At 40.8% G+C, this 14,932-nt stretch overlaps 1 protein-coding gene and 1 long non-coding RNA gene across 2 annotated transcripts; both read left to right on the forward strand.

The window, feature by feature from the left end:
• The first annotated feature begins 3,469 nt into the window (after positions 1-3,469).
• Positions 3,470-4,009, forward strand: LOC148997618 (uncharacterized). Its single transcript, XR_016147511.1, has 3 exons — positions 3,470-3,556; positions 3,636-3,768; positions 3,888-4,009. It is a non-coding gene; the product is annotated as an uncharacterized LOC148997618 (long non-coding RNA).
• A 232-nt stretch (positions 4,010-4,241) lies between these two features.
• LOC148997619 (N-lysine methyltransferase KMT5A-A-like) lies at positions 4,242-9,758 on the forward strand. Its single transcript, XM_089117639.1, has 6 exons — positions 4,242-4,395; positions 4,507-4,725; positions 4,896-6,553; positions 7,432-7,774; positions 8,552-8,695; positions 9,323-9,758. Exons 1-3 carry the CDS (start codon positions 4,242-4,244, stop codon positions 5,303-5,305), a joined length of 783 nt encoding a protein of 260 aa, XP_088973765.1. The 3' UTR covers positions 5,306-6,553; positions 7,432-7,774; positions 8,552-8,695; positions 9,323-9,758.
• The last annotated feature ends 5,174 nt before the right edge of the window (positions 9,759-14,932 follow it).

The following is a 14,932-nucleotide window of genomic DNA, read 5'->3' on the forward strand; positions in this document are numbered from 1 at the left end:
AAAACAAACAAAAATAACGAGTTTATTCGACTATTTCTTTTCTTCCTTGTAGGCCAGAACGAGACTTTCTTACAGATTTCCACGACACATGCGCGAGATTTGCGATCTGCTCACACCAGCTTCACTACTTCAGATCGCAATTCTCGCGCATGCGTCGTGGAAATCTATAAGAAAGTCTCGTTCTGGCCTACAAGGAAGAAAAGAAATAGTCGAATAAACTCGTTATTTTTGTTTGTTTTTTCGCACAAAAAGTATTCGCGTCGCTTGATAAACATATAGTTGAGCCACGGTAGTCACTTGGGATATTTAAACATTTTCTTCATTGACTTTCTGGGCCGTCAAGAGGCAGTCCCTTAGGAGCCAATGTGGTAGTTATACAGCTCTCAAATTTAATCAAAAATATCTTCATTTGTGTTCCGAAGATGAACGAAGGTCTTACGGGGTTGGTACAGCATGGGGGTGAGTAATTAATGACTTAATTTTCATTTTTGGGTAAACTAACCCTTTAACATGCATGCAAGGATAAACACTTTATTTGTCGTATAATATGCATTTATTTTTAACTGATTTGCTCACAGACTCCCAAATGATTCGTACAACGACTCATTTTTCCAAACCACTCTAGCGTGACACTAATCGGCGGTGATTGGTCAGATGACAGACCCATAAACATATTGATAAAGCACTACAGTACTACAAGACGCTCTATTCTTTGACAACTCCAATAACAGCGACAAACATTTCACATATTTAAAAAAAATTCACATTGGAGACCTAGAAGCTGCGCTGAGCGTAACTTACACACACGCACACACACACATACTGCCTCGCGCCCTGACGCAACAAAACCGTTCAAAACCCATAAAAGCAAAAATTATTAATAATACTTACAGGTTGTGATTCGGAGGAGGAAGCTGATCCATATACACTGGGTAAGTAAGTTACTGAGCCCTCCTTCAGGAACAACCGCTTGTGAATGCACATTTGAATTCATTTATGTTTTTGAACTAACATTATTTGTCAATAAAATGATGAGAACACAATCGGGCTATAGTGTTGATATGAACTCTAACCACCGATTCTTCACATGCTCGTCCCTGGTAAATGAAAACAAAGTGGCTGAACTATCTCTGCATAGTAGAACACAGCGTCTTCTCGACATGATGCTATGATGAAGTGTTTGAGTGTGTAGACTTCGAGTTTACACTTCCGTCTGCGCGCGCAGTAACTGGGCGTGGCCAGTATGTATCTACGTCACGATGTAACAGCTAATGACTCGTTTCAAAAACAATTCATTTAATAGACTCACTTTTAAAAGACCATAACTTTATATACGGTGCACTTTCAGATTTTCATTCCCTTAGAGCTATATTCCACACCATATGAACAGTCATTTTCAAAAATCCATGATAGGGGCTCTTTAAAGTCATTGAAATGCTCACAAAGGAATCAATTCGTTTTAGAACGACTATCTGATTCCTGACCTCAAGATTTTCGATTCCCAACCCTACAGTTGAGTGAGGCATGCTTTAATGATTGTGGTATCCTTACAGGAGTGTTAACCTTCTCTCTGTCTCTGTAGCGGCCATGAACTTCTCCACCTCCAGCAGTGAGAGCAGCTGCGGTACACCAATGACAAGCCTCCGTTCACCAGCCACTTCCGCAAACCCAGAGTTCAGTTTTTAGAGCTGGACAGTGAGTCCGGCGGCTCGTACAGGTACAGGAGGTGTCCTTCCTGCTTCATTGCATCATGTTTGGCGATTTGTTTAGCTTTATATCACGTCATGCTCCTTCTCAAAGGGACTTAACTGGCATTCTTGATCTCCAGCTCTCTGGTACTAGATAAAGGGAGAACGCCACAATTCTTTAAGAGATTCCGGAAAGAATTTGCACATTGGACGGATGTAAAGGTCAAGCTGGAGAAAGAACTGTCTGACCAAATCAAGATCAACTCAGAAAAAGGTTTAATTTGTGCTACCTCGAGAGAATGAACTCTGGTGTGAATTTGTCTGAGTTTCTCTCTCTTTTGCACACAAAGGGTTTGATGGTGCAGCTGCAGCACAGGGTGCCGAATGCAAAGAGAACAAGAAGAGCTGAAGAAAGACAATAAAGCTGCTCTTCTGGAGCTGCAGGAGAAGATCAAGAGGTGAGGCGCAACACGGGGAAAGTGGACCTGGGGTCTGTTTCAGAAAGGAGGTTAAGTGAAAACTCTGAGTATGTTAACCCTGAAATGAGGAAAACTCTGGGTTTTCCATTTCAGAAAGGGGTGTATATCAAACCCGAGAAAGCAGAGTAAGTCAAGCCCTTTTCTGAAAGAGAGGTAACTTATACTCAGAGTCAGTTACCATGGTAACTTACTCTGTGAACCTAACCTGGTCGGGAGCAGGTTTTCTTCAGTAAACCCAGAGTTTCTTGCGGTCTCCTCCCCTTTTTTTAAAGAGGAAGTGCTGTTTAAACACCAACAATAATACTAAAATGTGTTTACACATTATTTAAGGAATATAAATTGTTTGTCCATGGTTTAATTGACTAAATCTGTTTTGCAGCACTTTGCCAAAAAATAAAAGGATTAAAACGTTTGCTAAACTTTTATTTGATTACCACCATTTTTGATAATATATTTCTATTAATCTGTGATGCAAATTTGCTATTCGCAGTTCAGAAGAGAGAGAGCGATCTCTCACGCAGAGCCACAGCACGCACAAAACGACAGCGCTTGCTTAATGAGTGACAATGAGGACAGAACTAAACATTCAAACAAGGTTGCACTTTAGATCTGAGATATTATTCTAATTTTGTTTTAGATTTCGGCTTCCAAAGATTATAAGAAGATATTTGAGATACACCCGTTAAAAACGAGATGCATGATCTGTCCAGCGCAACTTCCTTCACTTCACAGCGCTGTCAGTTCTTCCTAAACCCAAACGTGCCGTCAGAATCAGCACGATCGGCGATTGTTGCAAAATGCTGTCTCTACTGTTGGTAGATCATAAAATGCCTATTAAAAACACAAAAACCTGCGCAAGAGACGCTGTTCACAAGGCGGTGCGCGCTCCGAAGCGGACTACAACGAGACAAGAAGAGTATAGCCTACTTTGGGCTTCGTGTGTCCTAAACTATCAAATATACATAAAAATGTCAAAATGACCAGCTCTGAGATTCACTTAAACACAATTATGTCTTAAATGGACGTAAATAATAGGGAGAAAATGATGGTGCTTCAGTTACCGATTAGATTTGCTCTCGGGTCTTAAAGGGGCAGCAGTCTAATAAATCTGCTGACGATTCAGCCATTAATGCAAATCAAACAACAAAAGGCAGAGAAAATCATTCACAGCTCTTGAATGAGTAACTTTAGATTTAATAAGCATTAATCTATCTGTGATAAACTATACAGTGCTATTTTACATTTGATTACTAAATTGGATTTATTTTCAGACAGAAAATATTACCTAAAAAGTACAACAAGACCAAGCTGGGTGACAGGTTTGTGATCGGTGTACAGAGGGAGAAAACCTCGAGTATGCAGATCGCTCTGACCCAAGAGGAGGAAGCTGTAAGTTTTACTGTACAAACTGTTGATTGCTCTCCACCATTGTTTTAAATGTAATAACTCATTGGTCTTTTTTCCGTAGTGCTTGGAGCTGTACTTCAGGCGCATCAGGCCTGAGAACATTCAGCCGGAGAAACTCTGCAATAGTTTTTTGTCTCGTCATCCGGCGTGGAGGTTCACAGTGTCTCTCGGGACATGAATCGGCTCCATAAATTGTAAGTGCCTAACACAGGTCCATGTGTGTGTGTGTGTGTGTGTGTGAACGGATACACTTCTTTGTATCTTGCCTCATCACAGTCACATCACAATTAATATTTCCTTTTTGTTTCTGCAGGTACAAGCTGGCTCCTTTCTCTGCCCAGTGTGTGCGGAGGGCTGTTGAGGAGGCTGCAGAAAAGCTCCTGGCGCAGCAACAGGAGGCGCTCCACCATTACCTGGCCATCAGCGCTGGTGCGGTCCGGCCGCAGCTCGGTCGTCGACGCAGCTCTGCTGCTGGAATCATTAGTCAGGTATACATCTCTTCATCCATTACTCATCACAAACAATTAGCACAACAAAAATAGCAAGTTGTCATTCATAATTTTTTTGGTATATTATAAACCCGTGTATTCCCCTCTTATATAGCACTTCTGCAGACAAGACTTCCTTGGCCACAAGCTGTGGAGCTGGACCATCTGGGAAGAGCAATATGGCGATATGTTTCGTGGCAATATTTCCTATTTCGGCGGAGGGTCAGCCGCCATCCAAGAAGCAGCGCGTCGAATCAGGCTTTCCAGATGACCGCGTTTTTTACGATAAGTGGCGGATTACCCAGTATGCCCAGAGAGAGCGATCTCTGCTGTGTAAGCCTCTGAATCCATCAATAGAGCTTTGACACTCATTAACTCAACACAAAAACTAGGTCATTCATTTACAGTGACACATGAGTAACGTTATTTCATTCTGTCTTTCAGCACATTTCACAGTCCGCAAGCCTTCGGCCGCAAAGGTGGCACGGCTTATTACACAGGAGGGATGGAAGGTCAACTGTCCCAAGCCGGAGGACATCGAACGGCTGTGGACACCACCTTCGAAGGCAGCAGTTGAAGATGACAAGTTCATCATTCGCTGTGTGTCTGAGCAGAACTGGTCGGGCATGGCCATAAAAGACTTTGGTGACGAGCGTGGTTTTGGTAAGAAAACCTTTCATTTGTCTTGTAAGGGCAGAAAAAAACAATAATGTAAAATGTACAATTTAGCAGCCAATAACTGCAGCAAGAACTACATTTACATTCTGAACTGTGTGTCTACATGTAATGTTTGTTCATTAATTCAAAAATGTAATGTGTTCTCATTATTTTAGGAGTCGTGGCAACTCAGACTTTTTCAAAGAACGACATTGTTTGCGACTGCCACGGCAAGGTCATCCCAGCTGCACAAGGGAGGGCGATGGTGCAGGCCCAGCATGACGAGGCCGGGTACATGTTCTTCTTTAAAGCCGGAAAGAGAGATCTCTGCGTCGACGCCCAGACCTTTCCGTGCGAGTGCCACCCTGGCAAAGACACCGTTGGGAGGAGGATAAACCACTCCACAAAAGCGCCCAACCTGAAGCCCTTTCACTGCAGGTTACGTGTGAATGGGGAGGACAAGGACGTCATCCTCTTCAGGGCACTGAAGGACATCAGTGTGGGCGTTGAACTACGGTTCGACTACGGGGTCAAAAGGAAGTCCTTCCGTGGAGAGGGCCTACACCTGGACTGGCTGGATGGTTGACTAGGCCTTCATCAGGCTGGAGTGGCTGGACTTTTGATTCTTGTTTTAAGGACTAGATTTTGCTGGACTCTCACAGACCATTTGTGTCACATTTTATGACACAAGACTGGGAACTGTGTATGAACTATCAATGTTTTATTTGTCAACTGTGAGCTCGCGAACGAACTATAGATGATCGGACAAAATTGGGAGCTTGCGTATGGACTTGATGTTCCAGGGTTCCCGCGGGTCCTTAAAAAGTTTTAAAATGTCTTAAATTAAAATCCGGGAAATTAAGGTCTTAAATTGTCTTAAATTTACTGTAAAGTTGCTGTAGGTATTAAATTTTCAGCCGGTCTGCTTAATGATGACGATAGGGAAGCACAGTGGTCCACCGTAAAACATCTAATCAAAAACATCTTGATCAATTTAGTACGTGTGAAATGACTGAGAGTGTCCGAGATTTAATAGCTTATTACGGTAACGTTAGGTCGGCTATAGACGCTGAAGTCGGTCTGCGCCTGCGTGCCACCATTACGCGGTTGTCGAGGTGAGGTTCAAAAAATGCAAAGATGGGGAAGTGTAAATTTAACGACAAGTGGATGGAAGAGGATGCATTTAGGAGGTGGTTGGCGCCGGCTGAAAATAATAATGAGGCAATGTGTAAATTCTGCAAAAAGACCTTTTCGTTAGGGACCATGGGGCTCAAAGCCGTCGAGTCGCACATGAGAGGAGGAAAGCACCAGCGTTGCAGCAGCTAGCCATAGCGGGTCCAGGTTAATCCCTGCATTGTTTGCAGCTCCACCTAACAATGTTACTAGTTCAGACGCTACCTCGCAGTCGGCTATAACAAGTTTCATTTCACAGCCAGACACCCAAAAGGCAGAGATACTGTGGGTTCTCCATACTGTGACGAGGCACAATTCATTTAAATCTAACGAGGACATACGTGACATCTTTGCTGCCATGTTCCCCGATTCGCAGCTTGCAAAGTCATTCACCTGTGGTGAAAATAAAATGGCATATGTCGCCAAATATGGCATCGCTTCATTTATCAAGAAGAAGCTATCGTGCAGCGTTAGTGAGAAGCCATATGTCGTCATGTTTGACGAAAGTTTGAATAAAACGACAAAGAACAAACAAATGGACCTTCATTTGCGATTCTGGACTACTGATGATGAGACTGGCACACACTACGTCATCTCCCGCTACTATGGATCGGTATTCATGGGTCACTCCAGAGCCGAGGACATGTTGGGTCATTTCAATGTAAGTAACGTTAAGATTGTGTTTGAAATCACATATTATTATTCATACTAAGTGTGGTGTAATGTTAGTGCGGTTTAAAGCTCATATGCTAGCGGTGTAACTAAACACCAACACTCCCACGGTGTTCACTTCGGGCATAGGATTGATTAGCTATGTGCTCCAGTCAGGTCACAGGTCTATGGTCACTTTGAGCTATTGTGTTGTTACGTTAGATTGTCAGAGTTTAAGATGTATAACTGTTGGTAGATATGGTTCATAGTAAATATGCCGAATTGTGATTTTATGTGCAAATGTAGCTGCCAATGTAGACTGTCACACTATTAGCACTGGTAATAGCGACACTAAACATTCTATGATTACGTTAATGTACTGTGAATGGAGATGCAGAAACAAGCTATGTTTGTATACATATTAGATATGTTGTATTTTACCATAAAACATATGATTTTAACCAGTTAGTAAACTTATAGAAAATAATTAATTTAATTAGCCAAATTTTAAATTTACCATTACATTTATAGGCCACGCACATAGAAAGACCACTGTGACCATTTACTGACTTGAAAAGAGCACATTAACCAGTACTACTGTTACAATCTGCATAAAGTTTTTTTAATGTAAAAGTTCACATTTTTAATGTATGAAGGAATCCTGTATCATAACTAATGTCTGTTGTTTGTAATAAAACAAATCTGAATTGAACTCACTCATACAGTATACCCATATACCAATTATATAATGATTAACGTTAATTATCGCCTGTTTTTGTGTATGTTTGCATTTTATTGTTTAGCTGTATATTTGTGTATGTTTGTGTCCGGGTTTTGATGGATGTTTTTGATCTCTTTCTATTTTCTTTTTTTACAAATCATGTGCAGGAAGGTACAAAGGAGCTGAATCTGAACAACATGCTCTCACTATCAATGGACGGGCCTGCTGTAAATTGGAAGTTTGTTGAACTCTTACAAGAAGAACACAGAGAGCAGTGTGGTGGAGCCCAACTACAAATCATTGGGAGTTGTGGCCTTCACACGACAACTCGTTCAAGAACGGCTTCGCATTGTGGCAAGTTGAGAAAGTCCTGAAAGCCCTGCACTACCTGTTTCATTGTGCACCTGCAAGGAGAGAGGACTTTGTGTTAGTGACAAAATGTGATAGATTTCCTCCGATGATGCCCCGATGATTCCCTTCCTCGGCAGAGATTTGGAGGATCTAATCAGGGTAGGCCTAATGACTACTAAAAGTATATTAATGGGTTAATCATTCAAGCACCGTCATTTACAGAGGTTATGAACAATAAAACAAAGTACTGAGTGTAGACTCGGAATTAAAGCCTCTTGTGTTTCCCCGTTATTATTCAATTTACGGGACCGGACACCAGTTATCTTGCCAAGAAAGTTTTATTATATATTATATATATATGTCAGGAGAGAAACTTCAAGATGTTGTGTTCATGCCAGGTATATGCGTTTCTCCATGTTTCTCTACCCTCTCACCCGGTCATGCCTACATGTTTCTCTGAGGGCGGTACAATGAGACATTGAGTTTTATTCATCACATAGGTCCTTGCAGCTTCCTTGTAAGGTAACAAACATGTTGCTCTGAGCTTCTCAACTTAGAACGTATATGTCATATGTACGTGACTTTCCTTGTTGTCTACATCTGTGATACACTTGCATCAGTGGAAACATTTATGCTGAGTGAACATGTTACATTGCACACATACCTCTCTAAGCAATATATAGCTTTCCCCTGACATATGTTTCTTTCATGCATTCAAACTTGAAACTCCATAGGATAATACAGTGATCATGAAAACTAATAAAGAATAATAATACAGATACATAATATTTAAAATAATATAATAATATTAAAAGATGAAATTTTAGTCTTCACTGAGTTTTCAGCATAATGACGTTTGGAGAAAGTATTGTAAATACTGTAATACTTTTTTCAAACTTGTTTATAATTATTATGCTTGTGCTATTCTATTTTCAGAGCCTTCTCAGACGCTTCATAAAGCGAGACGTCCAGGTTGATGTTTCCCCAGTAAAGCTGGTCAAGCTTGATGTGACAGACCAAAAGCTTTGGGTCAGTCCAAAGCAAGTGGACATTGGCATGGGAGCCACAGCTGCCCTCAAGGTGGTAATTATCTTAAAATACTTTATCATTGTGCTTTATGAGCTGCAAAGTCACTTGACTTGTGAACTATTTATGTTGAGAAATTAAAGAGATCAGTTTAATTGTTTTGACATCAAGCAGTTGACCTATTAATTGTATCTGTCAAATGTTGTGTAGTGTAAGTTACACATAGGGAGAGTTTATTTGATGTTTCAGGTGATGTGACTTTTGTGCTTTTGTCAGGGAATGTCAGGCAGTCAGAGTGGTGGAAGTGAGCGTGAGGTGTTACTGTTCATGCGAGACAGCCAGAGCGCCCTGTCAAAAATTTGTCAGAACATTTTATTGAAGTGCCCCCTGAAGTACCCCTCTGTTCGAAATATGATGTGCCTGGACCCCCAAAATATGCACAAAGAACCTGACATGTGCCTGCAAAAAATGAAGGCCCTCATCATGAAATTTGTGCAGGATAAGAAGCTGTCAGGAGGAGTCACAGCGGGTAACATCTGTAGACATATCAGAAATGTGAACAATTAGCCTAGTGTTTATCAAAGGGAGTCTTATTTTAGGTATTTTCCAGAGTATAGTGAAAATAAATTTTAATTTTAACTAGAAAGTATTACAGATGTGCTTGTCTTTATCTAAATGCAGGTGATAAGATTGCCCAACAATTTCAGAAGTTCCTCTTCAGCGAGGCCAGAGGAGAGGAATTCATGGCCTTCAGTGCATTTGATGGAAAATCACGAGTTGACCGCTTCCTGCATAAGGCCATGAATGGATTTGCAGAACTTTGGAGCTTTGTGGAAAAGCTGCTGCTTCTGTCCCATGGACAAGCTACTGTCGAGCGTGGGTTTTCTATAAACAAGGAGGTGGAGATGTGGAATATGAATGAAGACACTATAGTTTCACAGAGACTAATCTGCGACTATGTGAGGATTTGTGGTGGAGTGGTCAAAGTGCCTCTAACTAAAGAGCTGCTAAATGAGTGTGCAACTGCACGCAACCGGTACAGGATCTTCTTGGAAGATGAGAGGAAGAAAAAGGAAAAGACAAAACAGATGAACAAGAGAAAAGGGGTTGAAGATGAACTTGATTGCATTCAGGCATTTGTCTCAATCATTCAAGGTAAGACTTTTCCCTATTCTAAAAATAATTCTAAGTCTGCCTGATGATTGGACATTGACTGAAACTGCTTAAAAGAACTGTGTTGTTTAAAGTACCAGTTGTTTTGCCAATGAATATATGTCAGAAAAAGGAAAATAATTTAAATAATTTGGATTTGATGTGGCTTATTTGAGTTGCTCTGTTCAGTAAACCTCTGAAATATTGAATGATGCTGGGGAAGTTTTTTCCATTTTAGAAAAGACTTTAGTAAAAGTGGATCTTTTTTAGAAAAAAGACCATTTAGTCAAATATTTGGAATAGCAGTAAAGCGATTTAGCAATTTGCTTGGCATGACTGGAAGGTGGTTGGAATATGGCGAGACTGTAAAAACTGATGGCAGAGTAATCTCTAAAATATTTCCAGCACACCGAAGAATCGTTTTAGAAAACGAGGATAGTGTGTCAAAGCGGTGATTTATAGCGGTTTAAAGTGGCGGGTCTGTGCTATAGGACGTACAGGATTCCGTATTTAGAAATACAGGCGCCCTAAAATTTTAAACACGCTGATTGAGCCCGTAGAAGATGGGTATCAATGGAAATAGTAGCTAGAATTGTGTGCTTTTTGATTTTGACAATAAAGCTGTTCAGTATTGAGAGGAAGAGGCTGATCTGAGAGCAACTTCAAATAAACTAAATAAAATTTAAAAATAAAAAATAGAGCAAACAAATACACAAAGAAAACAAATTATTAGAGTTAACTTTTGTTTTTTTGTTTTTCCCTTTTCCCCTTCTTTGTTCTTTGAGTTATTAGAGCAGGAGAAAGGGAGAGAAGCAGAGGGACCCCCCCCCCCCCCCCCCCCCTTGGAATTCACGCACAGTAGATATACATCCACACACACACACACATACACACACACACACTCACTCACTCCCAAAATATCCCTGCTGTTTGAGTGCACAGTCACAGAGTGACAAATAATTTGCAATGGCAGAAAGTGGTCTTAACAGCCGAACAATAGCTGATTGGTATTTAAAAAGAAAACAGAAAAGCACTATTGGCAGAGCAAGGTCATATAGTGTCTGCCGTGCAGTTTCGGAAGGAGTGGGCTGCACATGAGATCCTGGAACACCTGAGAACCATATTCAGGTCAAAACTGAAGAGTGGCACAGAGTAAGATAACATCCAAATCAGCACTTCATCAAATCACTTAACTAGGTTTTGATAAAATTATTGAATTGAACACTGAACAAAATGTATTGGTGTATCAAGTTGATGTTTGATTATTTGGAAATAATGTTGAAAAGTATTTATAAAATTATAAATAATCATGTGATATTTCCATAGAATCACAATAATGATGGCCACCTACACCAGGTTGGTCAAACAGTGTTGGAGGAAGGTAGAACACTTGATGGTGCAGTGTTGTGCAGACTTTTCAAAGACAAGATCATCTACCTTCTGCCATCAATTGATCTTCTAGATGAAACAGATGACGGAAGTTAAATAAATGAACTTCAACAGAATCTATAGGTCTATTTTCATGGGCCGCATCATTTCACTTTTATTAGGTGTCCCATCAATATTTCAGCTCTGTTTATTTGTGAAGCTACTGTGGAGAAAAAGGTTAAATATGAAGTATGTAATTTCTTCAACTCCAATGGCACCAAACTAATTGCAAAAAAATTTCCATGACATTGTCAAATATAACAGGTAGTCCCACCCCAAACTAATGCTACTGGTAAGCCAATTTAGATATTTTGGGTATATTGGGATCGCACAGACAAAAAAACAATGTTGAAAAGCATAGTGTGTATACACTTTGTGGAAATCAGCAGATTAACAGTTCATTTATTATTGTCCACAGTTAGCTGGGATTGAACAGTGTATTAACATAAAAAAAGCTACCCAGCAAACACGCGTTGTCAGATTGACGTTCAGATCATCTCCGTATAACGTCCGACAGTTCAGAACCACTTTTGTCTGTCCTGTGGACGTGCAAAACAGGTTCAAAATTTGACCATCTGACTAGGACCCCTATGGACGTCTGCATACAGTATGTCCTGATGCACATGTGTTGCGTTTAGTTCATCAGATCTGGTCTAGTTGGTTTTTATTATACAGTATACTAAATGCATTACAAATGTGAGGCCATGTACTGATTTTTTTTCCCCTAATATTAACATTTAATACCTTGTAGTCTTCAGCAATTATATTTTTCTCGTCCAGATCAAATGTCCGCCTTTGCTGCAAAAGCAACTGCAGATGTCTGTAGTACTTTGCAACATTTGGTCCACTGCAGGGAGAGCAAAAGAGGACTGATGAACTAGAAAGCACCTCATCCATCTCTCTCAGTGTTGTACAACATGCAAGAAGCCCAAATACATGCATTGCAAGCTTGGGGATTTCTAAAAAGAAAGCAATCAAAAACAAAGATTGTTGTAATTATACATTTAATTTCAAACTGAATGTGTTAAGAAGCTAACGTAACATAGCCAGCCTGAATACTAAATGCTATGAAAGTTAGCCATCATTAGTTAGTTTATCATTGTAACAAAATGTGTCCATATATCACGTCTCTTCTTTCTCCCGAGCCCCGTGCAAAGCATGTTTTACTTTTAACCTGTCGCCGCCGCCTCACCGTGAATCCAGCTCCTGTCTGCTCCATGTGTTGTGTTGTGTAGGCTACTCTGACTGTGCCCGCCCGCTCCAGGTTTGAACGTGGGTGTGTGGCGGAAGAGCTGACGCGGAGGAGGCGGAGGAGGAGACAGGATTTGACAAAACCATATCATATAATAATATGTAATTTTCGTCTCGTCTTTGTTCGTGAACTAAAATGTCCATAGATTTTAGCCCAGTCTTTATTTACCGAACTGCATTTTCGTCTCGTCTTTATTAGTCTACGAAAATTATTTCTGATTTAGTCCCAGTTATTGTTTATTAGTGGGGACTTTAGTCTCGTCTCGTCTAGTTTTCGTTAGGTGAAAAATGTGCGTTGACGAAAATATTTTCGTTTAGTTTTCGTTAACGAAATTAACACTAGCTGGCATCGACAGCTAAACAAAAAGGCTGAGAGAAATCTGGTGCAACAAGCACAGGAGCACTAGCCAACAATGCTTTTGCTCCATCAAATGCCAGTTGGGTAACATTGGTCCAATTAAAGGGTACTTTAGTACTTATAAGATCGGTCAAAGGTGATACAATAGAGGCAAAGTTTGGGCAAAACCCGCGATAATATCCGGCCATTCCCAGAAACCTACGCAATTCTTTGCGATTTGTAGGCACTGGAAATGCACAGATGGACTCAATCTTAGCTTCAATGGGGCGAACTTGTCCATTTCCTACTATTTTTCCTAAATAGGTAACAGTAGCTTTCCCAAATTCGCACTTTGCCAAATTTAACGCTAAAGAAGCCTCAGTCAAACGAACGAATAACTCCCTTATTTGGACTAGGTGATCGGTCCAAGATGAACTGTACAGAACTACATCGTCGTTTTGTTCTGGCTCGGGTGACAGCACAGGAAGGAAACACATGGGGAAATTTCTGACCACATTCATCAGGAACATCTGCAGACATAGGTGAAGACACGACAACAGTAGATGGTACAGGTTTTGATGTTGATGTTCCCCACACATTCCCCTGAGCAAGATCGTTCCCCAAGATAAAAGAAATCCCTGGCACAGGAAGGGAAGAGTGTACTCCCACAATCACATCACCAGTTATCAGATCAGATATAAGATGTACCTTATGTAAGGGAACTTTTAAGAAAGTCATTTCTATCCCCCTAATCAATACATCCTTCCCAGTCGCAGTCTGATCTGAGAGTGGAAGAACCCCTTCTAGCAAAAACGATTGAGAAGCTCCGGTGTCTCTCAGGATCCTCAAAGAAACTTTTTCCTCTTGTCCTGGCAAAGACACAAAGCCGCTGGTAATAAACGGAGCATACGCAGTATAATTATCCCCGACATCTACTGGTTTTGAGATCCCCTTCCCAATCTCAGTGTCCTGTTGGTGAGCATGAATCTCCAGAGGTTCACGTCCAACCAGTCCAACTGGCTTAGCAGACTTCTTTAAAGCGTTACATTCAGATATCTTATGTCCCACCTTGTGACAGTAAAAGCAGGTCACCTTACCCTTCTTGTCTGATGAAAAATTCTGACTGACAGGGGGCACACTTGACACGGTATTCGATGTACTCACTTGAGGCGTCCAATGATTCCGAAATAACTTCCTACTCTGATCACTTGAACCTTTATCAGGAAAAGAAACTCTGTGAGTCAGAACAAATTCATCAGCCAACACAGCTGCATCAGCTAATGTAAGAGCCTTCTGCTCATTCAAATAAGTTGACACAGACCCTGGTACACAGTTTTTAAATTCTTCCACAAGAATTAACTCCCTTAACTGGTTCAAGGTTTCTACTTTCTGAGACTGACACCACCTTGTAAACGTGATTTCTTTTTCCCGAGCAAATTCAACATATGTTTGCCTTTCAAGTTTTTTAGAACCACGAAATCGTTGGCGATAAGCCTCTGGTACCAACTCATACGCTCTCAAAATGGCTATTTTAACTTGTTTGAAATCTCCACTCTCTTCCTCGGAAAGAGAAGAAAACACCACCTGAGCCTTCCCGGTCAGAACACACTGCAAAAGCAAAGTCCAGACTTCTTCTGGCCATTTTAGAGAAGAAGCAACCCTTTCAAAATGGGCAAAGTACCTGTCTACATCACGTTCACAAAATGGGGGAACCATCTTAATGTTACATCAAAAGAAGAATGCCCAACCGGAATGGACTTTGAAGCTTCAGCTTTTTTTTACTTCCAGTTCAAGTTCTAACTTCTTCATCTCATACTGCCTAAGTTCACGTTCGCTCTCACGTGCATACTCTAACTTCCTTAGCTCAAATTGTGCACGCTCACGCTCCTGTTCAAGCTCTAATTTTTTAAACTGAACACGTTTATCCCATTCCCTCTCTTCTAATGCTTGAGAACCTTCAAACGATAGTCTCTCAGTTTCAAACTGTGTTTGTTTCTCTATTGACATTAAATCTCTCTCAACTGGTGAAGATGCTGCCTTACCACTACCAGCTTCATCTCCTACAACCAGAATTCCTCTGACTATCAACTGGGATTTAACAACTCTTAACAAATCCTCCTTGC

Source organism: Pimephales promelas, chromosome 2, assembly GCF_988280905.1.
Source record: "Pimephales promelas chromosome 2, fPimPro1.hap1.1, whole genome shotgun sequence".
Taxonomy (NCBI): domain Eukaryota; kingdom Metazoa; phylum Chordata; class Actinopteri; order Cypriniformes; family Leuciscidae; genus Pimephales; species Pimephales promelas.

What these genes read in the sequence shown, in the direction of transcription:
- LOC148997619 (XM_089117639.1), top strand. Translation starts at nt 4,242, where the DNA reads ATGGCGATATGTTTCGTGGCAATATTTCCTATTTCGGCGGAGGGTCAG. An exon ending in GAGAGAGCGATCTCTGCTGT is followed by an intron (nt 4,396 to 4,506) that starts GTAAGCCTCTGA and finishes TCTGTCTTTCAG; the next exon opens with CACATTTCACAGTCCGCAAG. An exon ending in TGGTGACGAGCGTGGTTTTG is followed by an intron (nt 4,726 to 4,895) that starts GTAAGAAAACCT and finishes TCATTATTTTAG; the next exon opens with GAGTCGTGGCAACTCAGACT.